General features: G+C 37.3%; 1 protein-coding gene across 1 annotated transcript; it reads right to left on the reverse strand.

The window, feature by feature from the left end:
• Nucleotides 1–234: 234 nt before the first annotated feature.
• On the reverse strand, nt 235–22097 carry LOC104898837 (uncharacterized). The gene is made up of 9 exons (XM_010685947.4): nt 21633–22097; nt 17812–17873; nt 16857–16911; nt 10993–11091; nt 10755–10841; nt 2404–2520; nt 2155–2247; nt 1529–1559; nt 235–755 (listed from the first exon to the last, which is right to left on the reverse strand). Exons 1-9 carry the CDS (start codon nt 21738–21740, stop codon nt 577–579), a joined length of 831 nt encoding a protein of 276 aa, XP_010684249.2. The 5' UTR covers nt 21741–22097; the 3' UTR covers nt 235–576.
• Between the last annotated feature and the right edge of the window lie 1508 nt (nt 22098–23605).

Below are 23605 nucleotides of genomic sequence, written 5' to 3' on the forward strand. Positions count from 1 at the left end.
ATCTACAATGTAGATCCATGGTTTGGTGGTTCTTTATCTTTCTCACTTCGTACTAGGTCCGTCAAAGTGGCCAAATAAAAGATCATGGACTACTTACTGGCACGAGGTGGCAACATCAAGTTGGTGGTGATGGGTGGGGTGGATATAGAGAGAGGGTCGAAACAAACTTTCTTAAATAAAACATCTGATAACGAAGTCCGGTAAAAAAATTCATATTTGTACCGCCAAAAAACATCAAATCAAATGTGATCTTAAAATCTGCTCAATAACTCTTCTTGCTCGACAAAATTTGAAGGGAAAAACCATGCATGTCGCGTATTGCGTAACAAAAACCCGCATCGCTATGTTACAACAAGATAGCAACACCTAAGCACTACGTTGTACTTAGGTTCGTAATTAACTATGTTGTAGTGAACATAAATCAGAATACTGTACAAGGAAACTATGTGACAAAGAGACAAAATTTAATCTATCGCTAAACTCCTCCCGCTTCTTTCTTTCCGCATTGTTGTCTTTTCAATTGAATATAAGACTCAAAATGAGTATATACATATAATGTGTTTATCAGTATCTTCTCTAAGATGGATCAACTTTGATAACGAGAGGCTGCCAAATATCTGACGAAGGTGGCTCCTTCACAGTCGGAAGCTTTGAATCCTCATCCAAAGCCAAAATGCACCCAACATCAGCATTTTCAGCTAATGCTTTGTCCAGAGAAGCTTTAGCAATTTTGGTTATCGACATAATAAGAACCACTACAAAATCAGATGCAAAAGATAGAATTAGTTGGACTTACTCAGAAATTTGTATATTTAAAAATATATACTTCCTCCATTCTGTTTTAAATGAAACGTTTGTTTTTTCACGCATCCAATTAGTTATGCACATATAAGAAATATAAAAAAGTTACAATTTGATAGTATATATCGAAACTAATCTAACAAGATCCCACTTGACTATGTTTTTCTTTATATAATGGCGATAAATTGGAGTAAAAATTGATCAATGAATAGTGTCATTTCACCTAATGTTCCATTTCTAAACACATGCAACATTTGCATAGTAACCACTATTTATCTACTAACTTTATCTCATATTCTCTCACAAATGTAGAAGAAAAATATGGTCAAGCGTGGTCCTTTTTAATTCGTCTTAATCCATATGTACATGATATAACTTTTAATCATTTTTAATTAATGAAGTTATTAAGGAACAAATTAAAGTTGTGCATTGAATAGTGTGTAAGTCGGAAATGATACAAGTATTTAGAAACGGAGGAATTATGTGGTAGTGTGGTTGGTTTTTCTTTTGCTTTTATTTTTTTTGGGAGAGGGGGGAGCAGCGCTTATGGTCTGTACTCGGTAGCTAGATCTAGATAGTACTCTGCTGAAACATAACGAGTCGTCATGTTTTAGGTGAGGAGTGGAAAATTTTCTGGTTTCACAAATTCTAATTTCCAGATCAACATTGAGCATATTCTTTCTAGGCGATAGCGAAAAATATATAAGATTTTCTGAGAATAACTCACCAGACACAATTAGACCCAGTCCGATAAAAACCTGCAGCAACAAGAGAATTATATGAATTCAATACAGATGCATGCCAACATAACAGTTAGACCAAAAGATTTTTACTGTCCTAAAATTAGTTTTACGTTTGTCATCTGCTGGGTCCTCTGAAAACTAAAGTTCCTAAAGAATTAGATTATCTATTCAAACTAATTTTTAAAAAGACTTACATGTATGCAAGAGATAAAAATAGTTATGATCAGGGGAAAGAGATGGAAGAGGGGAGGGGGGGTAGGCGGAAGGGTGACAGGCAGGAGAATGTAAGTGAAACTTTGAATGTCTAAAGAGGATTATAGGGCCACCAAAATGGTTTGCTGAAGTGGTAACTCTAGGAGACAATGTGCAGACACGAAATTAAGTGATTCAAGTCATATTTGTTAAAACTTGCTACAGACGGAGAGTCTTACCACCCTCACGCCACTAAAAAAAAAGTAGGAACAGGTCAGTTTAATGAGTTTTCTGTCCCGCACTCCCAGAACTATAAGCTTAACCATAGATCGAATAATCAACCATCCAAACCAGTGTTCACTGAAGAGCATGTACGCTAGATAGGCTATAAAAAAAAAAAAAAAAAGGAAGCACTTACCAACCGAGCAGTTGAAACCTCACTCCATCCATGAGTGACATCCGAGAGGTCTTTCAATGTTGTTCCCACATATACAAAAGCAAAAGTGATCGGCTGCAATAAAAACCAAACACGGTAATTATTAGCTTCACAGTGAAGCAACGCTCCCTTTTGATTTGATAATATTATGGCAGAATAAGGAGCAAGAAACAGAGGGCTGGAAAAGTAAAAGAGAACAAATTGATCGAGTGCCAGAACAGCATAGTCTACCATCATTCCCAACCAAGTAGCTAGAATGTACGCCCCCAAGTTAATAGGAGTTACAGACAGGAGGTAGTTCAACATGTTGAATGGAAGGAGAGGAACAAGTCGAAGCAGCAACACAATCTGCCAAAGAAAGCGTTAATATTGCAAATTATTTATATTAACGATAAAACAACTTAAGCATTCAGTCATAATGTACAGCATAAACCAAGATCTTTTAAGATAAAAGCTCCTTAAGTTAAGCATTCAATCACAATGTACAACATAGATCAAGATCTTTATGCCAACAGCATTTAAACATAACCTAAAAGTAGCATAATGTGAACTCCAACCGCAGCTATTTTGTCTACTTTATCATTTGGTAAGGCCTACTTGTCTGCTTTTATTGTCAGTGAAGCAGTTAATATTTTTTTTTTTCTCAGGGAGGAAGTGACATAGTATTACTAGTAAACCATTCCTCAAAAGGACGAGCGTAAGGAGAAGCAAGATAGTACAAACAACTTAAATAGATACCTGTTGTTGGAGTTTAAGATTTGGTAATTGTTGTTAGTTAGGTTGTTAAGAGTTTAGTAGTATTCTTAGTTAGTTTGTTAGATGTAATTCTAACATTAGTTTGGTTACCTATTGTAATTAGTATAAATAGGTAGGTTGTAATATTCTAACATTTCACTTTTACTTCTTACATCATAATTATATACACATTCTCTCTCTTTCTCGCTGATCTCCCTTTCATCTTCAACTTCGAGCCAAGCCATTTTCATGGCTCCTTTCCATTTCTTTCCTCTCCTTAAACTGAAAGTTTAACATGGTATGAGAGCAGGTCAACCCCTAGATCATTCATTCCGCAATATTTTTCTTTCAATTTAAGGAGTTTTCATCGTATTTTTCTGAATTTTTCGTTTGCAATTTATTTCTCGTAATTTCAGATTTCGTTTAAAATGATTTGGATTGATCGCTTATTGATTTCTCGATTTATCCCAATTTCATTTCTAGGGTTCTTTAGATTCTTGAAAGGAAAGTTGTTCTGATTCGATTAATTCAATTGTTTTATAGTGATAATCGAGCTTTGCTCAACCTATAAATTATGGGCTCTCATCGTTGTAACTTGTTCATCCGCGTTTGATGAATTTCAGGGGTGATCGATTTTGATGGTTTCTGCGCCATCGTTCTGGTGTTTTTTTGCTCGCGATTTTCCGCTTCTATCTCCTCTTCTCTTATTCGAAGCATTCAAGATTTGGTTCTTGTTTTTTGGTTCAAGATTTCATCAGCAACGTTCTCATCGATGAATTGATGATTTCGCTCAGTTCTCTACACAGTTGCTCCGGCACAACTGGTTTAATCTCTAAATCTTGTGTCTTCTTGAAGTTAGAGATTTGTTGTGTTAATTTGCAATTTCGTAATTGGTGAGAAATTACATTGATTCTTGATTACGATTTGGAAATCGGAGTTCTATTTTGGAGTAATGGTTTATTGGATGTTGATGGTTTGGTATTCTACTTTTCTTGAATTGTTGGTGGTTTGGAATTGTTGGTTTGGTGATATTTGATTGTAATTTTTGGGTTTCTTGTTAGCCGGTGAATTTCTGTCCATCTTCCTTCTGTCAGTATGGAGCTATTTTGATCTCTGAATTCTAGTTTAGTGGTGAATTTGGGTTGCTGAGTTTTCTTGGATTTGTTGTAGTTGTGTTGGGTCTGTTGTTGGTGTGCTGATGTTGGGTCCATTATTGTTGCTGATTTGGTTTTTGATGAGTTATTTGGTGTTGTTGAGGTGTTTTGATTGGATTGGAGGTGTATGCTTTGTGATAATTTAGTTTCTTGGAAGTGTTGTTGTTGTTGGTCGTTGAATCATATAGAAATTGGTTGGTTAATGGATGATGTTGAAAATCCCTGATTGTTTCCTTCCCAAACACATCTCATTTTTTTTCTTCCTTAAATTTCTAAAGATTATTATTATTGGGTTATTAATCAACTTGTCGAGGTTAAATTTCGAGAGAGTTTGATTATATCCCATTGTCTTCTTTTGGTTTGCATGCTCGCAGCATGGAATCTCATTTTTGTAGCCTTTTTGAGGCTTTCTTTGATGATCCTTAGTGATCTATTTTGACCCATAGTGGTCCTTTTTTTCTCAAGACCCATAGTGGGTCATTTGCCCATAGACGCTTTGAATTTTGAAATCCATAGTTGGTCATTTACCCATAGAGTCTTCGCATTTTGAGATCCATAGTTGGTCATTCACCCATAGAGGCTTTGATTTTTGAGACCCATAGTTGGTCATTTTGTTGTGCCATAGAGGCCTTTCTTTGTGATCCATAGAGATCAAATTTTATGACCCATAGAGGTCCTTTATTGCTCATTGAGGCCTTTTCTCAAGATCCATAATGATCATTTTCTTTTGTTTTTCAGCTTCTAAACACATTCTTCTTTCCCATTCTTTTTCCCTCTTTTATTTTTCTATCTCAAATTGGAGTTGTGGTGTATATAGTGTGATTGGTGGATGGTAATAATGGTGTATATGGAGCTTATGGGCAGAGTCTTCAATGTGATAGAAGCATATATGTTTCTTCAGCACAGCAAGTTTGCACCTTTGCATGCTCATCACAAGAAGACAGCAAGCACATTCAGTTGCAACTATTACGTTCCTACACTACTTGTTAATGGTTGGTTTCAATGGTGTTGTCGTATAGCTTGGTGGTTAGTTCCAATGGTGTTGTGGTATAGCTGCTGTGTATAACAACAAATTTTTGGTCTTCTTCTCAGCTGCTGTGGTCTGTGGATATGTTCAGTTCAGCTACTTGTAGGCAGCACGATGCTTTCTTCACGACACAATCAGAGCAATAGTTCACTCCTATTCAAACTGAAAATGTTCTAACCGTTTCCAGTTTGAGGAGGGTGTTGGAGTTTATTTGGTTATTGTTGTTAGTTAGCTTGTTAAAAGTTCAGTAGTGTTGCTAGTTTATTAGATGTAATTCTAATATTAGTTTGGTTACTTATTGTAATTAGTATAAATAGGTAGGTTGTAATATTCTAACATTTCACTTTTACTTCTTACATTAGAATTATATACACATTCTCTGTCTTTCTCGCTGATCTCCCTTTCATCTTCAACTTTAAGCCAAGCCATTTTCATGGCTTCCTTCCATTTCTTTCCTCCTTAAACTGAAAGTTTAACTCCTGTCAAAGTATCTTGAAAAAGGGGAAAAAGATTCTGCCCAAGTTTATAACAGAAAACTATTATACTGGCAAGAGTACTTGTTTCAATCGTAAGCACATTATGTAAGCTACATTGTGATTAACTGTTGGACAGCTGCATTAAGATTTGCTGGAAAATTGAACTTGTAATCCAATTTAAATAAACAAAAACTGATTAGTTGTGGACAGCAGTCCCCAAATTTGAATCCTTCATGGAACTCGGTATATTCAACTCTTACTATTCCTTAAGAGTAGCATGAAAGAAAATTCAAACAGGAACTAAACAACAGTCGACCAATACAACTACAATTACAAATATTGTCTTACCTAACTTGTAGCATGCTTGAGTTGCCAAAGAAGTACAGGTAGGCATATGTACCTTATGAGAAGTTTGGTTCAAAGGAGGTGGATATATCACTAATATGCTTCTTTAGGAACCTATTTATGATATATTAGAAGATAAAGTTACTGTTTACAGCCACATGTTACTAACAGATAACACCAAACTCTAGATAAGGCATTTCATCGGCATGACATTACCCCAATGCTTCTAAAGAGGCTTCAGCATATCCAGGTTTCGAGGGAGGTTAGATGTGAGCAACCTAACCCATCCTATAATAAAGAGGATGTTTCCCTTCTGACATGTCTGTCTGATCCTTGACCCAAGATGCATCATGAGTCTACTTCATAATCAGAAAGAAGTGCACATAACCTAACAGGTCATTTAGTACTACATTTAATTGCAAATCCATTAATTTCCTTGCAGCAAAAAAGGACAGTAATGTCATAGGTGCCATCAAAAGACAAACTTCTATGACAGTGAACAAAATTTTGACAGCAGTTTGCATGGTGTCAGAACAAGGCCGCATCGTATCGTATAGCCCGTGTCGTAAAGGTTTTCAAATCTACCAAACTGATATTTAAGTGAAGTGCACAAGGACGTACTGCAAATAAGGCTTTGGAATGATTATATTGAACAAAAATAGTGGTCAATGGGTAGCCTAGACGCCTGGACCAAAACCGTTTAATACCCGTCGGGTCGGGAACCAAAACTAATTCCGCTGGGACCAGTTCTGGTCCGAAAAATTAGACTTAACCAGTTCCGGTTCTAATTTTCCAAACCCATTACCTACTGGGTACCTGTAGGAACCAATTCGAGAGTCCAATAGCAGGTACATTTGTCATTTTTGCCAGTAAAAAGTTGATGTAGAAAGTTTTTGCAAGTTGACCAGGTATTCAGAACCCGAACATATTCTCCCCAAGTCTGGCACCAATTCCTTATTCTTTGGACCCGGCTATGACCGGTACTAGATGCCAGTCCCTCTCACCGCTAGTATTGACTAAACAATTTCCAGTAACGAGAGCATTGTTACATGGAACGCAGAACTTTCCGAAACGTGGTACGAAAATGGGAACACGGAACGCAGCCTCTAGAGCAAACCAGATGGACTCCCAGACCACGTACCTCGTACCATGTTCTGCGTTCCAGGACGCAACCCCTGGAACGTGGCCACGTACCACGTTCCCGGTATCGAAGGACGAGAGTTCACGGATGCAACAACAACAACTAAGCCTTATTCCAAGGTGATTTGGGGTCGGCTAACATGAATCGTTAACTAGAATCGTGACCAGAGGAGATGGCATCGTCAAGAGTGATAAAAGTTTTTTTTTTTTTTTTTTGAAAACACGGTTTACACCAAAAAGTGTTTAGAAGAGGTTTTCAGCAAAAGGTTTTAATACCAACACAATTGAGAGATACAAATAAATGCGGTAATCAGACCCCTTCCTCCACATAGATACTCCCCCTCCACCCACTTCTATCCAACGTCATGCTCTCCTCAATCCCAAGTAACCTCATATCACTTTCAATTACCCTCAGCCAAGTCATCTTAGGTCTTCCCCTACCCTTTACAATTTGATTACTCCTCCACTCTTCAATTCTTCTCACCGGTGCATCTCCTGATCTCCTTTTCACATGGCTAAACCATCTTAACCGATTCTCCCTCATCTTTTCTTCAATGGATGCAACTCCAACTTTTTCCTGGATCACTTCATTTCTTAATCGGTCCTTCCTTGTGTGGCCACACATCCACCGCAACATACGCATCTCCGCCACGGTCATCTTATGAACGTGGCATTGTTTCACCGCCCAACATTCGGTGCCATATAACAAAGCAGGCCTAATCGCAGTGCGGTAGAACTTTCCCTTCAATCTTTGGGGAATGCCAAAATCACAAAGGAATCCGGTGGCGCTTTTCCACTTTAACCAACCCGCGTTAATTCTATGCGCCAAGTCTCCATCCAGTTCTCCATCCTTTTGGAGAATGGATCCTAGGTAACGGAAGACGTTCGATCCTTGAACCACTTTGCTATCCAAAGTGACCGCCCCGCCTCGCTGCTTGTAACCCCACTGAACTTGCACTCCATATACTCTGTCTTACTTCTGCTCAATCTAAAACCACGGGCTTCTAATGTATGCCTCCACAATTCCAGCTTACTTTCAACACCTTCCTTTGTCTCATCAATCAACACAATATCATCCGCAAACATCATACACCATGGTATATCATCTTGAACTGACCTCGTTAGTTCGCCCATGACTAGAGCAAAGAGAAAAGGACTAAGTGATGCACTCCGATCGTAATAGGAAACTCTTCTATCCTCCCCACCGTAGTCCGCACACTCGTAGTTGCCCCCTCATACATATCCTTGATGATATCTATATATTTCAGTGGAACACCTTTCCTTGCCAACGCCCACCAAAGTATTTCTCTTGGTACTCTATCATATGCCTTCTCCAAATCAATGAAAACCATATGTAGATCCTTCTTCCTATCACGGTAATGTTCCATTGTTTGTCTTATGAGGTGGATGGCCTCTATAGTCGATCTTCCAGGCATAAATCCAAATTGGTTCTCCGATATCTTTACATGTTTCCTAAGTCTTTGCTCAATCACCCGTTCCCAGAGTTTCATAGTATGACTCATTAGTTTGATTCCTCGATAGTTGGTACAATCTTGTACATTGTCTTTGTTCTTATACAAAGGAATCAAAGTACTCTTCCTCCACTCTAATGGCATTTTGTTGCGTCTCCAAATCATGTTGAAGAATGTTGTCAGCCATTCGATTCCTCTCCCCCCTAAACACCTCCAAACTTCTATATAGGTATGCCATCTGGCCCCGTAGCTTTCTTCAATCCCATCTTTTTTAATGCTGCAACGACTTCTCCCTTTTGAATCCTCCTCATAAACTCACGATTTAACATACTTGGCGGGATGTGTACATCCCCGATGGCTTGTGCTTTATCACCGTTGAACAAGGTATCAAAGTACGATCTCCATCTATCCTTTATCTCCTCATCCTCCACAAGCACTCTTTGGTCTACACCCTTGACGCATTTTACCTTTCGTATGTCTCTTGTCTTCCTGTCCCTCAGACGCGCAATTCTATAAATGTCTTTTTCACCTTCTTTCGTATCCAATCTTGCATAAAGCTCTTTGTTTATCTGTGCTTTAGCTTCTCGTACTGCCTTCTTGGCTTCTTTTCTAGCCTCTTTGTACTTCTCATAATTCACATCGCTGCTATCTTTTCCCAAAAGTTAATAACTTTCTCGTTTGTTTTTTATCGCTTGTCTCACCGCCTCGTTCCACCAAGATGTGTCCTTACTTGGTGGTACGGATAGTGTAAAAATATTCAAAAATATCAGAACTGGCTCACACAGAGGATCATCTCTCATACAAGACCTCCTGTGAGTTGTGAATAGCTTAAAGCGAAAATTAATACAAAGATACTCAAAAAGAAGAAAAAAAAAGTTGGCCAAGTGGACTGATATTCTGATAATATGGATTATGGAAGCAATTGGTGGATTATATGTTTACCTATAATGATAAGGCACAACCCCCAAATCTTTCGTTATTCTTGTGATCCCAACTATTCTTGCACGACAATGAACATTTATGACGGCATTAGTCCTGTACAACATGTATAGCAGACTAAGAGAACTAGACTAATAGAGTAACAGAACATATATTGCCAGACGCCAGTATAGAATCATGGTATGGAGTATGGACCATCCACAACCAAAAGGGACTTGTGGGCCTACAGATCAAAGAAACTTATGGAACATACACCAATGTTATGAAAAGAGGAAAATTGAAGAAACAACTAAAATGGCACACCAGAAAATGAAAGGAGAGAAACTGCGGAAATCTACTGCCATTTTACCTCAAAATGTTCATTGCTCCATTACTTTTTAAAGATAACTGGAAAGGAAAGAAAAAGAAAGGGAACATAGAGGGGAAGAGAAAAGAAAGGAACATGCACTTCCATTGTTGGGTTTTAATGGCAGGATTTGATATCATTTCATTGTTTGATTATAAAGCTATATAGGAATCTAAAGGAACTACAACGGCAATAAATGCTATAAGCTTTCTTCCATCCAAAGCCGCCGATTTGGTAAGAAAGGTAAATAAGATTTTTAGAAGAATTATTTCTTGTCAGTTTCTTTCCTACCAACTCTGGCACACATGGCGAAAACGAAATACAGGAGATGGTTAAATACCTTTGCTACTTATTTGATTCCTTCTTACGAAACAAACGGTAACGGCTCGTTTGGTAATTGGTTATAAATGGTGGTAATGAGAATGAATTTCGATGTAAATTTGTGAAGAAAATCATTGTTCATTCCCGTGGTAATGCTAATTTATCCTAAAGTGTATTTTTCTTCTTAAGATTTCATTCCCGTCCAATCCACCTAGTAGATGGTAATGACTGGTGATGAGTGGTAATAAAAATTGCTTCCCTTGGAGAAAAAAACACAAACTTAGAGGTGAGATTGCTTCCCCGTGAAGAAAAAAAACACAAACTTTGGGATTGAAATTGCCTACCCATGGAGGTGCTTCCCTAACATAACACTTAGAATTCATTGCCATACCACCATTTATTAACTACTGCCAAACGGGTCATAAAGGCATATAATGAAGTCAAGAAATTCTATAGTAGCTACAAATACAGTTACAGGTGACCAAAGTCAAACAGAAGGACAAATACAGCTGCTACAATTATGTTGCTCAATAAATTCCATTCATTACATCAATGGACCCCAACTACGAAAAGAGAACAGTTTCTACATGCATACATCGATTCAAACATAACCCATTGCAGTATTACCTTAAACCCGGATTTCTGAATAGCAATGGCAACTGCCTGAAATCTTGGGTAGTTCTTAAGCTTTGACATAACATAAGTTTTTCCGATCTGTAAATAGTTGAAAAAGAAAAGAAACAAAAATAAACTTATCAGCTCATATATCTTTACGCTTTATGATCAACCATGTTAGAATTGTATGATGCAAAAACAAAGCAGCAGCAAGCATGTATCCAGTGCAGATGAAGCGTTCAAGACTTACTGTTCTGCCAAGAAGAAAAGCAGCTGTAGCACCGATTGTGGCTCCTACTGAATCAGCTATAAATCCTAATGGCAATCCGAAGAGATAACCTCCTCCAAGCTGGCATAAAAGTCGGAACAGAACAATGAGATTACATGGGCAGTCTATGTGAACGAGAATTCTATGCTCAGCTAATGAAAAATAAATATAACTAATTGCACAAGAATAGGGGGAAAAAATAGTGAGCATAGGTGTATTGGTGCAAGCATCTATTATGAGAGGTGTTAAAAGATGATACTTGAATTTCACCAATTCCCAATTCAAATTATTTTATGTAATTAAGGAATAAATCTAGCCCACACCCTACTCATTATAAATTCAAGATTTTGGATACAGGATCAAATGCTATTTACAAGTTTCACATCATATCTCATCACTAGTTAAAAAGTCAGCAGGAAGCTAGAATGCATGGGTCTCCCATTTACAAGAAAGCTGAGAGTCCACCATTTCAACTTAAATTACAATGGCCTAGATCAATTAATAAAATTGACAATGTTTGGGATAAATCAATAATTGACCAAAAGTAAATCATCTTTTTGCAATTGTGGCCATTAGATTGGACTTGTCCACTCCCCGTCATAGGCAGGTACCTCATATGTTATTCAAACTCAGATATAGTGTCTACTTGGATATCGCTGCCCAGGTGCCAGACTCGTCAATTTCACATAAACTATAAAGTTTTTGTTTGAAAGGAACTGCCAAATCATGTTGACTCGGACAAGGCACGAGCATGAAGGTATCAAAGTAACAGACGGAACCTCAATAAAGGCACTGAACAATGGTCTGGTACAGTTGGTCAGGATGGTAGGAGGCCAGAAGGACCTATATGACATTACTTATGGCTCGATATTGTATAAATACACTAATGCATGAATGGAGTACATAAGCACTAAGCAGTATATGAAGGGGCGTTGGGTGGGGGTGGGGGTGGGTGGGGGGGAAGGAGAGGTGGTTCAGCAGAATTAAGAGTTGAACGGAGTATGTCAGCAGTATACAAACTACAAAGGTGCCAAAAATACTACTTGACCTGTTCTTTCTCTGTCCTAAGAGATCATGCTCCACCCAGACCAAATCTCTCCCACCCCACCCCTCACGAAACAAAAAGATTGCCCCTAAATACATATACTTAGTGGGTCATCCCAAGATGATAACTCCCCCCTTGAAAAACAGGAAGCATTTAGACTGTTTTAATCTCTTGAGGAATACATCATGCTCAAGCATGAAGAAAAGTTCTATTGACACTCAATCTGCCAAAGATGTGTCTGGTATCTCCTAATCAACCATCTCCACCATGGCTTTCTTCTATAATTTTCCCCCTTTTAATTGTTATTGGCTTTCAACTCTATTGGTATCACGTAGTAACCTTGGAAATGCAAGCCGTGAAAGCTCAAGATGAACTGAGATGGTAACGAAATTCTTCTCAACAAGGTAAGGATCATCATAAGTGTGTCACACCTCCACTGAGGTATGTTTATTCCAGGCGTAAAAAGAAAAGAGAGGCAATCTTCTAGAAGCTTTTGGTTTTGGTGTGCTGGCCTTTAATTGGGAATCCTAATATCATCAGCTATTTTGTCCTTTTTTATGATGTAAGCTTTTTGTCTTTCAGTGAAGAATAATTGTTGGCAGGGAATTTTCTAGGGCAGCCTATAGGTGTAAGCCTTTAAATAGAGAATGCAAAGGAGGAGGACAGTATCCAGAAACTGAGTGTTTTCATAGTGTTGTAATGGAGAGTTTCCAGCCTCTCGAATTGCTGTGATTGTTATCTGGTTACCATTAATATTAACAACCTTCCCCCTCATATCTTTCTTTCTATTCCTTCTTCTTCTTATTTTCGTGTCTCTGTAGTTGTTGAATATAAAGTTGATTTCTTTAGTTACCTGTAGCTGAGTAATATTGAGCCAAGAACTTCTCAGTGCATAACAAAGTGCTTTCGAAGTTCATCACATCATCCAAGCACTTCTTGATTAAATCTTATCAATAAAGACTATGGTGTTTAACAAGACTTCATTTAGAATGGCAGTCATAACACCCACACTCTTCCTAGTCATACACTTACAGCTCCACTTATAGGATTCACGAGAGATGAAGAGCTTTCACGGAAGCAAAGAAATCCATTGACAAATTTCGGTTGTTGAGGGGCTAATATGATTTGCGTTATAGCATAAAAAAGGTTTTAAGTCAAACTTCCCATTGTTATCTTCTCTCTCATTCCATTTTTCACTCATAGTGTTATGTGGCTACTGCTGCCAATGCAGTTTAATGTACAGGGTGGTATCACATAAAGAGCTTTACAATCACATCCTGAACAACATTTCTTTAAAGACACCTACGTCCATGTGGTGGTCATAAACAAGTAGACCACACTTGTAATCTAATCATGATACTTTCTCCCTATTGAAGAGTTATGACTTGGTTAGCTGTATCAATGACCTTCAAGCTGATTTTTACAGCCATAGTTTCACAGAGCACCTTTATCAATCTTTAAAAAGCACATGGTGCATCAACAATGAAATTAAGCAACTTTCATGGAATTATAGCATCCCATCAAACACTCGTTACCGGACCAAACAAGAGAGCCTAATAAGCAAGTTATCATAAATCATATGTGCAGAAAGTACCAAACAATACAAGAAACTGCAGTTGCAAATCATATAAACATTAATACAACTACAATTACAAGCAAATCCTGGTTACTCAAGCAAATGAAGAACAAGAAAGGTAAGCACATGAAAAAGGTAAGGGGTTGAAACTCACCAAAACACAGTGAAAATGCTTAGAGAAGGCCCAAGATTTGAGCTATAGAAACACATAACAAATGGACAGCAGGTAGAAAAACAGAAGGGCACCGCGCTTCAACTCAGATTTCTTTGTCAAGCTACCTCAAACCTTGGCTCAAAGACCAAAGGTTTAATCCATAATGCGGATCAAATGAGAGTAAATGTTAATCATTGGTCAAGCTATCAAGTTGTAGTCTTTGAGAAAAAGTAAAGAGTGTTGTTAAGGTTTTTACTTTGGGGAAAGTACTACTCCGTCCATCTCAGAATTGTCATTTCACTCCCTCCTTTTTCATTTATCCCATACACTTCTATTTTGGGGAAGGCCCCACTAATATTTAAAACATTTCTCTTACCCACTTTGGCCCACCATTAACAAATTCTAATAATCCCACTCTCCCTCTTACAGTAGAAATAATATCCTACTCTCCTTGAAAAAGAACACAAAGGACCAGCACAATCTCTCTCTCTCTCTCTCTCTCTCTCTCTCCTTCAATTAAACCATGCTCCACTATTGTCTATCTACCTTTTCAATAAAACAACAATTAATACCCAAACAAAAATTTATCACCTAAACTATGCACCATGATAGATGCTAAGCCTTTTGTTGGAACAGGAGTATAATTTTGCAATTTGTAAATGTCTTTGAAAAAAAGCAAGAGGAAAAACAAACAAAAATAGTGAAATGGGGGACATTAGTCCAACTTGCAACACCAATCAAAACAAGCTGGAAACCCAAGCTTCACTTATTTAATACTTTGTACCTACAAGACTACAGACCATCAAGGAATAACACTAAGTAAGAATCAACAAAAAGAGTCAAGTCAACAGCAAAAACAACAAAGCCTTAGTAATAGTATGAATTTGGGGTCGGCTAACAGGAACCATCTTAATAATCCATTGTTGTGGCAAAGGAAACAATAACATAAAGTAATAAGTTCAACATAGTAAACAATGAAAATAAGAAAGTAAAAGTGAAAGTGAGAAAAGTAAGACGAGAAAAACACAAGGAAGAAGAAGCTCAAGGTATGATGAGCCAATCAAGATATGGGGATATAGGAATAAAATTTGAAAACATTACATGGATCACAGTATAAATATAAAAAAAATTAGGATTTTAAAATGAAGTTTTAGGAATTTTTGTGAAAGATGGTAAAGAGAGAAAAACAGATGTAAAGAAAAACTAATGGAAGATTTGAGAAAACCGCAAAATATATAAAAAAATATTCGAGAAAAAGTTCGCAAAGCACAAGGAGTAATAAAAGAGGAATCAAAATCTACCTTTTCAAGTTGTGTCAAGTACCCAGTATAATAGATTATCTCCCTAGTCCATCCACTCCGCCTTATCCAACGCCATATTTTCCTGAATCCCTGATAGCCTCATGCACTCTCAATCACACTCATTCAAGTTTTCTTAGGTCTTCCCAACACCTTACAACCCATAACTTTGCCACTTTTCAAGCCTCCTAACTACATCACTGAGTGTCCATTTGGCATGTCCAAACCACCTTAGACTATTCTCCATCATCTTGTCCTAAATAGTTATAACTCTAACTTTCTTCCTAATTATCTCATTCCCCAATTGATACTTCTTGTATGTTAACACATCCAACGAAACATACGCAACTCAGCTCCATTCATCTTATGGATGTCAGGATGCTTCACTGCAACATTTCGTGCCATATATAATAGCGGTCTAATTGTTAGTGCAGCATTCTCACATCCATAAGATGAATATGGCGAAAAAATAAAATTGACGAATTACCACTAAGCTACCTGATGTTGATTTCAACTAAGGTTATTGATTTTTTTGCTATGGTTGGTGTTAATTTCTCCTATAGCTTGTACTTTCTTCCTTATGATGTTAGTTTCCCTCGTATAATTACTTTCATGTGTGAGTTCATCCTCATGACTTGTCAGTAATTTCCCTTAGGATTTTTTTGGATAAAACACCCTTATGTCTTCATTTTTTTAAAACAATCCCTCTTTTGTATTTTTTTTTATTGAACGCCCAAAATTTTCTAAAAATTCAGGTAGCACCCCCAAACCCTAATTTTTGTTAAATATAAACGTTTGTGGGGGGCCACCTATGCTTAGGTTCCTTCCTCTCTCACAACGGTCAGTTTCCGACACTCACAAATTGCAGTTGTTACTCCAAAATTTCAAATGGAAAATTGCAATTCCACTCTCAATTGACAATTTCAATGTTCCATGAAATCAGGCAACTGTTACATTCGTTTGTATTCATTTCGATTTGGGGTAATTTAGCAATTCTAGGGTGTAATTGTGTTATCTTAATTTCGGTTAATTGTTCGATTAGGGTCATGGCAACCAAATGTGATTGTTGAATTCCAACTATGTTGAGGTAATTATACGAAACAAAGATGCATTGCCACTGTATTAAAGCCACCATCGTATATCTTCCAGGTGATACAAGTAGTAGCACCCAAAATAAACTTCATCCGTTTAGAAATAGTTGGACCATCTCATGTTTTCATGCTCGTCGATGCATGATTTTACATTAATATCTTTAATTATTTGTAAGTAAAAATTATAAAAAGTTGATATTAAAAAAATATATATATTGAGACGAATCTAACAAGATCACATATGATTATGTTTTTTCTAAAATAAACCACCAATGAGAATCAAAGCATAAGAGCTGAATAGTAAATACTATAAATATGGTGCAACTATTTCTAAATGAAGGAAGTATTAACTAAAAAAAATTTACCTAATTTATAAGACAAATGATACAAAGAAACTATAGAAACAACAAAAGACATGAAAAAAAGGTTGACGGAGTACCTTAACTCTAAAACATTAACTAATAAACCATCATATTATTGCTTCCTCTAGCTCAATTAAACTATACGTTGCTATAGAGGTGTTCGCTTGTGCAAAGACTTTTGGCATAGCAGCACATAATACTTTAATTGTGCAGGATAAGGCTCAAAAAATAATAAATACAAGGAGCAAGAAACAATAGCCATGATTGCATATAGAAGATAAACATCAAGTCAAGCTGACGAATAAATAAAAGGTACATACCGTAAGTACAGATGCGGGAACTGCTAGAACTGTGAGAGGGACGTACGCGATAGCCCTAAGATTCAGTTGCAAAAGAATCGAATTAGTGTCTTTACTAAATTAGCTATTTCTGTTGTTACTTATTAGGCAAATTAACTAAAGAATTCCCCATTTCCTTTTATGTAATGTGGTTGCCACAATCTCTCTCTACTTCTTTTTTACCCGGAATGCTAAAGGACAAAACTACCTGCCAACCCAATATAACTCTTTCAAAAGTGAAAGAAAAGTTAATGGGGCAATCTTTTGGGGACGGAGGGAGCAATTTCATCACAGACACTCTTTGACACCAAAATATGTACTGAAGCACAAAAATGAAGTAACAAAATTTGGTGTAACTTTTCACCATTATAAATTATTCAAGTGTCTCCAAGCTAATCAAACCACAGCAATTCAGAATCCCCCAATGAGGTTTACCAAAAGAATGACCCCAACAGAAAAAAAGAATCATAAGATCGTCATGTGGTTCCAATTGTCATAACTCATTCCTAATGGGCACTAGATACTCGGTAGTGGTTGGCATTTACATATTAGTGATTACATATTAGTTGTGTGTACGTGTGTATGTGTGCACGCGTGTGTGTGTAGAGAGAGAAGGAGATTTATGGTTAGAAAAAGATTTTTTGTATATTTTTTGAATTAAATGCGCACATTTTTTTTCAATTAAATGTGCATATTTTTATCATGTGCATTTTTTTTTTTTTTTGTCAAGATGTACTCGCGGTTCGAAAATCGAAATATGCATATTCGGTTCAAATCTGTCATATTCAATGGTCTCGGTTCAAATCGAAATATGATATTAGTTGAAGCATCACACACAAAGACATAATCGCTTCTGAATAAATTTATACTAAATTAAGGTTCGTATGAAATGAAGAGAAAAGCAAAAAAGAAAACAAGAAAAACAGATGTAACTTACAATACAACAGGACCCCAAGGACCAAGATCCTCCTTGACCCATAGCAGAAACTCTTTCAGATACTATCCAATAAAAAAATGTACATGTCAATATCATATGTCATATAGTGGTAAACATCTAAAAGTGAGCAATCATGCAATGGCAAATGTAAATGGCAACTGGATGACTTGTCTCCCAGTGCTAGCTTATCATTGATTTAATTGCTCATGACAAATATATGAGCTAAGCTTTATCCACACCAAGAGTTCTTATAAAAGCAAGATTTTAAACCACAGACATCTCTTTAACATCTTGTTCAACTTTCTAATGCTAAAAATAATAGAACTCTTAGAATAGCGGCAATGAGAGAGGTAATTATGTTATAGCACATGACCACCACAAGTTAAATTGAAAAGAATATGAATTGATGAATCAAGGAATAAGCTTTGAGAATAATTACTTCAAAACTATGGTGGTGACAACTATGTACTCCAAATAGTTTTGGTTATCGAAAAAGGGCCCTGAGGTTCCTGACAATGACACGAACGAAAGGCTGTTTGGTTCACACAACACAAAAGCAAAATAAATAAGGAAGATTAATGAGAGGAAAAGGAAACAAAAAAGGGAAATTCAATTCTTTTGTTTGGTTTTAGTTTATACAAAGTAAAAAGAAATGACAACCACTCTCCACCTACCCAAATACATAAGATTGTCAATCACCATACCCAACACCACACCATATCATCCACCACTGCCATATCCAACTACGTTACAACCACCACATCATCCTCTTCCTTACCTCAACAGTGCGACCACTATCCTTCTCCATAATTATCGAACTTGAATACCAAAATTGGTTTGTTGATGGTCAAATCTTGTCATAAAAGCCACTCAAAATTACATGGTTTACACCTCGAAAGCTTTTTCGATCTTCTCTCTCCACACCTCTACTCTCTCTCTACCTCCCTCCCTCCCCCTCTCTTTCTCCTCCCCTCCCTCCCTCCCCCTCTCTTTCTCCTCCCCTCCCTCCCTCCCCCTCTCTTTCTCCCCCCCCCCGTCCCTTCCTTTCTCCCCCCTCCCCCTCTCTCTCTCCCCCTCTCTATTTCCCCTCCCCCCATCTCTCTCTCCCTCCCCCTCCCGCTTCCTCATCTCTCTCTCTCCCTATCTCCCGCTCCCCCTCTCTCTTTCCCACTCTCTCCCCCCTCTCTCTCTTTCCCACTCTCTCCCCCCTCTCTCTCCCTCTCCCTCCCCCTCTCTCTCCGCTTCCCTCTCTCCCCCTCTGTCTCTCCCTCCCTCTCTCTTTGTGTCTCCATCCACCTCTCTCTCCTCCCCCCATACTCTTTCTCTCCCTCTCCCTCCCTCCCCCCCTCTCTATCTATCTATCTATCTCTACTAGATCCACTTTTGTCCTTGTAATATTCTATGGTGTAGTGACAAACACTTGGGTCAGTTTCTGAGAGGCAATGACATGTTGGAAAGGGGAAGAGAGATGGTCCGTGACCTCAAAAGTTAAAGAGATAGATACTAATGACCCTTACAAAGTCGTAGCTATAGCCGTGGCAATTTTGTAGACACAAGGAAGTTCTTCTAAATAAAGATCAAAGGTAAAAGTTGACTCATATAGTATAAATGTCACCTAAGCCATGTTAAGCAAAGATAACTTTTACAATAGTTGTTAGTTGTTGTACTAGCATATACTTTGACAAACTTTAGTTGTTAGAAATCATTAGTTAAATGTTAGCTTGTCCGATAGGGAACGAATTAAACCTCGTTGGCTCCCTGGGATCCTGTCTACCCAACCCTTTGGGTCAGACCTATTTTAAGGTTTGTATATCCGAGACAAGTATTGGTCTAGGTGCCTATGGATTGGTCCCAAGCTGTTGTCATGCTTTTGAACCTATCCCCAAACCAGATTCAACCGACACTTTTCGTCAAAACCAAACTGCCTCCAATCTCTTGTCGTGCACAATCAATTTCTCTTTCCATCACTTTCATCTCTCAAACCCATACTCTAACGCAATCTCATCTCTTAGTCACTCTCTCACACACTGTCATTAGTTGATCACGAGATCTTAATGATGAAATTGTTAGATATAACCTTTTTTGTTATTGTTGTTGTATACAAAACTTATATAAATTAAAGTAGGCATCTTTTCGTGTTGAGACTTAGAATTGCAGCGAATGAAAATAGGATCTTTTCCCTGAACTGTAATGCAGTGTAATCACCTTGTGTTAATGCATTACTGTATAACATTTAAGTTCATCTCTCTTCTATTCTTCTATCACATGTTAATAAGTGTGCTAGCACGTTTCCATATTACTTAATCAACACCCAATTTCCATCGAGCTTCACCACATCAACATTCGACGTATTGCTTCTGAGCATCATACTTTGTAATAAATCCAACGAGGGGTTTTGTGAAAATTCTTTGAGCAACTTAGATTGCTTTATCTTACAGTATTCTGGTTGCCTTTCCATTTCGCCTCTCCTCTTCGGCTCACACCCAACAGAGAATTATTTAATTTGCCTAAACCTATTATAGGCCCATATTGGTTAATTCATAAGCTACAGAGTAGACATTAACTTTAGGTTGAAGGTCATGTGTTTTGGTATCCATAATTTATTACAAATCCCCAAGAACATAGTGAGTAAAAGAGAAACAAAACAGAAGACTAAAAGGGTCTACCACATCCCTTTCCATTGTCTTAGTTGTCAAGAATATGCTCTACCCTGCTCGCTATCACCTCCATCAAAGAACCAAAAGGCTCATGCGTACCTTATATTACAATTATATTTAATAAAATATTATCAGGAAACCAGCTTATAATTCTTCTCCATTATATGATCTTATTACTTAACATGATCACATTTGCATGTAAAACATAGGACAATGCTGAAGGATTCTCAAAAAATCAATTCATACAACACACAATACTCCCTCCGTTTCCTAAAGATCTTCCCACTTACTGTTCCTACAGATACCAAGGAAAATCAAGTTGTGTGGGGCATGGTGTGAGTAAAGTAGGAGAGAGAAAGGGGTTAAGATAAATAAACAAATAAAAAGGGGTTAAAGTAGGAGAGAGAAAGGGAGTAAAATTGAATTAATAATGTAATAGTGGACCATATGATAGTGACATGAGAGGGTAAATAGGGAAATTTGTTTTGCCAAATAAGGAATAAAGCAAAAGTGGGAAGATCTTTTGGAAACACCCTTAAACGGAAAGTGGGAAGATCTTTAGGAAACGGAGGGAGTAAATCAAAACACTAAATCACTCATATAACCTAAAACATAGCTGTGCCTAATTCCGAAATATTCTAAGCAATTTTTGTTCAGAACATGTACAAATTTTACACATATAATTCTAAATGTTGTTTGTCAAATAACAGTTGTTGTATATAAACACTCACCATCCTATATAATCAATATATATAATATACTACCTGCTTTTAATGTACAACTTTAATAATTTATATATAACATTTTTTTTAATAATTATATATAACATTTATAGTTGAGTATATAACATTTGTGGTTAAATATTTAACATTTAAAAATTCTGAACAAAATTCCGTCCATAAATGTTCTGAATTAGGAGTTTTCCCCATGAAAAATAGCTCATAATGCACATTTGTAGTTGTGAAGCAATCAACAACAAAAGAAAGATAACAAATAAGAAGCTAAAAGTGAAAACATTAAACAATAAGTAACTAATTTGATAATAAACGCGGCTACATATAACTATAAGAAGCTAGAAGTGAAATGATTGATGATTAAAACTAATTGAGACGTGATATTGTGATAAATCCATATTATGAAAAGCAGATAGAAAAATGAGAGTACCTGATCAATGGGGAGTGAATAGAGGAGAAAGATAAAGGCAATGAGAAAGAGAAGGAAGACGAGGCGGCGGAGGGCGGAGGAGAGAGAATTGGGGACAAAGAAAGCCATGAAGCGACGGAGGAACCATGGACGGATGCTGCGATGGTGATCTTCACTGTCTTCTGTGATCTCCGGCTTCAGTGACGATCTTGCCCGCAAACTTAACCCTCCTACGTTTGCCAGATTTCTTTGATTTTCTAAATTCTCTCTCTTCAGTATTTCCCCTGCAACACACAGTCTTCAAACAATCTCAATTTTGTCAAAGAAGATTTTTGTTGGTTTTGATCTGGATTCTGGATTCTCGATTCTGGATTTGGTGTGAGTTTTAGTTGTTGTTGCGCATTTTATACTTTTCTCCCCTTACCAGAGTTCTGTTCACCAACCAGGTTTTTCGGAGTTGTAATAATAAGCTTCGCAAAAGCTAAAACCGAGCCGAGCCCGGTTGATTAGAGAATTTTTACATATCCGGTTCGCAACTTGGCATGTTGGTAATAAAAGTGAACCAAGAGTGAGGGCTAAATGGTTACCCTTTTAGAGCAACTACAATGGCGTTAGTTTGAAATTTGCTCGCAAATACAAAAACTTAGGGGGTGTTTGGTTGCGGTAACTTTAATAGAATGGAGTGGAATGACATCCATTCCATTATTTGGTTGGGGATATTCAGGGTAGAGTCTCATATTCATGGGTATCTATCTCCACCACATCCCCTAGAATCCCAATCTCCCCTCTCCCCTAAGGGCTTGTTTGGTTCAGCTTTGAAGAGTCTCAAGAAACGGAATCAGAAATAGACTCCATTATCAGATGTTTGGTACAATTTTTTTTGTTTCCATTCCTTTACCTTCCTCAATCCTACTCCCTCAATTTGATACCCTTCTCACCCTTGCGATAACAAATATCGTTAAAGAGATGAAACATAAATTCACCTTTACAACTCCACTGTGGGTCAACTAATAGTCATCTGATCAGCACAAGAATTTGAAGAAGAAAAACGAAACTGGAAAAAATGAGCTTTGTGGATCTGAAGAAGATGAAGCCAATTGATGAGAGAGATGAAAGAAATATACAGTAGTGTGAAAGTGCGACTGGAAGGTTAAGAAAGGATTGGGGGTTTGTGGGCCCTTGTTAAGAAAATGGTAACCAAAAAAATTAGCAAAGGAATGGATTGGGTTAAAACTCATTCCATTCCTCTAATTCATCTCATTCCATTCCGTTTGTTTTTCGAAAGCCCAACCAAACGGGCCCTAAGTTTCTAATTCCATTCCCCTGAAGTTTCAAACCCTAATTTGTGTGGAAAGGAGAGAGAGGTTAAACCCAAGACAAGAGAAGCCAGCCGTCGCCAACCACCCATTTCCGACCACCATCGTTGCCGACCACCCTTTTCCGACCACCACCGTCGCCGACCACCTTATTTGCAGAAGGTATGTCCTCTTTTTGTCCCCAATTTCTTGTCAATTACAGTTTTGAAGTGATGTTCAATTTCGTAACATTTCTTGGTATTACAGTAACAAATTGCTATATTTTTCTCATCTTTCTTTTCTCTTTCATCTTAGGCTAATTGTTTGTTTTGTGATTATCTAATCGAAAGGACAAAGGTGTAATATATGAAGCAAATATTGTACCTTAAGTTTGCTAGAGTTTACGAAATAGAAGAGGCTAACTAGGGGGCTTGTCCATGGAAAGAAAGATTTATGTTTGTACCTTTTAGGATGTGAGTGGTCTCTAGATGGTTAGTGCGTGACAAATTTAATGGAATTTTCTCAATAAGTCGTTGATTTAACTTGTGTTTGCCTTAATACAAACAAACTACCAATCTCCTTAATTTAGCTGCACCAATTAATTATCCATCTTGATCCACAATAATTTTCATGGATCATCTATTGGATATTTGGTACATTCATGTTATGACATCACTTTTTGAAATTATTGTCTGGTTA

Source organism: Beta vulgaris, chromosome 7 (genome assembly GCF_026745355.1).
Source record: "Beta vulgaris subsp. vulgaris cultivar EL10 chromosome 7, EL10.2, whole genome shotgun sequence".
NCBI classification, from domain to species: Eukaryota; Viridiplantae; Streptophyta; class Magnoliopsida; order Caryophyllales; family Amaranthaceae; genus Beta; species Beta vulgaris.